The following is a 2,312-nucleotide window of genomic DNA, read 5'->3' on the forward strand; positions in this document are numbered from 1 at the left end:
TTATGCGAATATGTCTTGCGATTTCAACTTCTGCTTTTTCCAAATAATGATAAGCCATCAGCAAAATTTCCCCATTTGCGGCTATGGGGGAATTGAAATTTTTATTTATTGAGACCGAACCCAACATGGGCGCCTACGTATCCCGCTACTAACAGGAATCAGGTCAAACATAGTTCATTACAAAAGATTGCAAAATAGTAGCTACTCATAAAGGCGGGCAGGTGGAGAATGGTTTTCTCAAGTTGCGAGATGACTTCTTAGTCAGTCCTCCTGAGTTGTTGCACGCTTTCTCTTCAAAGGCCTTGGTGCCAATTTTGATGGATCGCCCTTAACAGTAATTGCATTTGTGTTTGCGATATTATCATTGCCAGTTGGAGGCTCTTGTTGCAACTTTATCTTGCCATTTTCAATCATACTCTGAATCTTGAATCTCAACGCTAGACATTCTTCGGTGTCATGCCCTTGAATGTTTGAGTGGTAAGCACAACTCTTTGATAAATCAAAGTTTGGCGGTGGATGCTTAGGTATGAATCCCTTTTTTGGTTGTAGAATGCCCTTAGCACTTAATCTCTCAAGTATATTTGACAATGGCTCATCGAGAGGGGTGAAGGAGAAAGATTTCATCTTTTTCTGTTGTCGAGAGCTAGACTGTGCCTGGTGAAACGACTGTTGGCAACCATGTTGCGATTTTTGCTGGCGAGGACGCTGCATTGTGGCATAAGATTGCAAAATTTGGTGACTTTGATGGCATTGCGCTTGATGCATACTCATGGAAGCGAATTTGTTTTCCTTCATTTCGCTTTGCAGATTTCTCGGTATCTTCGATTGAAAGGTTTGGTGAATGGCTTGTGTTGCTGTGCTATCTGTAATTCTTCCTTCTTTAATGCCACTTTCCAGTTCTTTACCAATCCTAATCAAATCAGAGAAGTTGCGTGCACAAGCTCCGAGCAACTTATCATAATATAAGTCTTCCTGAGTTTGGACGAATGTTGAGATCAATTCCCTCTCGGGTAATGGAGGATGCATTTTTGAAGCTTCTAACCTCCATCGTATGGCATATTCTTGGAAAGACTCATGCGGCATTTTCTTTACTCTGAGCAAATCGGCTATGTGTGGATCGCCTCCTTTGTTGAACTCAAATTGCTTTATAAATTCGCGCGCCATATCTTCCCACGTATGCCATTTGCTAAAATCTTGTTTGGTGTACCAAGACAGTGCTGATCCTGATAAACTTTGAATGAATAATCTCATTCGTACGGCTTCATTATGTCCAATACCAATTAATCTGCTGCAATAGTCCTTTAAATGAGCGATGGGATCACCTTCCCCATTGAAAGTGTTAAACTTAGGTATTTTGTACCCTGGCGGAAGCTCAACATTTGGGTGCACACATAAATCTTCATACTTCAAACTCTGAAAATTTCTTGAACATAACTCTTCATTAATGGCTTTCCTCAAATTGTGGAGTTCTTTTCCCAAATCTTCATGGCAAAGCGACTTGATTTCCTTTCCAGGCCTCCTATATGGGCATATTGCCAGTTCATTTTTCTTATTTTTCTCGAATTGAGTGGTGGTTATGGAAAGTTGAGGATTAGGAGTTATCGCTACTTGATTGGGAGTGTAGGTTGATGGCATTTGTGGAATGGTATAAGTAGGATCTAGGTGAGGCGAAATGGTTAAGGAAATGTTGCGAATTGAGCTGAAAGTTGAGGTTGTGTTAGGAAGAAGGCTTAAGGTATTTCCCAGATTGACCACAATATTTTTCCGAACCACATTTTCCTTGCTATCATCATTTTGTGCTTGCACCAATCCCATACCAGTGTTGAAAGCTTCAAATCTCTCTGCCATTATAGTCTCGTCCTTAATGCAGATTCGCAGCCAAAATAATGTTCAATGCTAGGCAACCTCTAAAGAATGCAATAAAACTAAACAAACACAAAATAAAGTGTTAGTGCGTGAGAATATGCATAGGAATTAAATGCACAAAATAATAAAATATGTGATAAATTAGTTCGTGATTTGATTAAGCAAGAATAGATGACCTAAGTCGTAGCACGAGCAGAGGAGAACGACTTATTAATGGAAGAAAAAGCAAACTGGCTAGTAGGCTCTAACGCTTGAGCATTAATGGAAGAAAAAGCAAACTATATTGGAGTAGAATTTGAAGTTTGAAGAAAATCTGAAAATTTGAAGTTTGAAGAAAAGCTGACTTATGCTGAACACCAAAGCTTGGCCCTGACTTGATTCTTATCCTTTGCTAACTCCGACGTATTCCAAAAATTTTGCCCCAGTCTTGAGGACGTTTTTGATAA

General features: G+C 39.6%; 1 protein-coding gene across 1 annotated transcript; it reads right to left on the reverse strand.

Moving 5' to 3' along the window:
- Positions 1-261: 261 nt before the first annotated feature.
- Positions 262-1,848, reverse strand: LOC132067484 (uncharacterized). The gene has a single exon (XM_059460746.1). It carries the CDS (start codon positions 1,846-1,848, stop codon positions 262-264), a length of 1,587 nt encoding a protein of 528 aa, XP_059316729.1.
- Between the last annotated feature and the right edge of the window lie 464 nt (positions 1,849-2,312).

Source organism: Lycium ferocissimum, chromosome 1, assembly GCF_029784015.1.
Source record: "Lycium ferocissimum isolate CSIRO_LF1 chromosome 1, AGI_CSIRO_Lferr_CH_V1, whole genome shotgun sequence".
Classification (NCBI taxonomy): Eukaryota; Viridiplantae; Streptophyta; class Magnoliopsida; order Solanales; family Solanaceae; genus Lycium; species Lycium ferocissimum.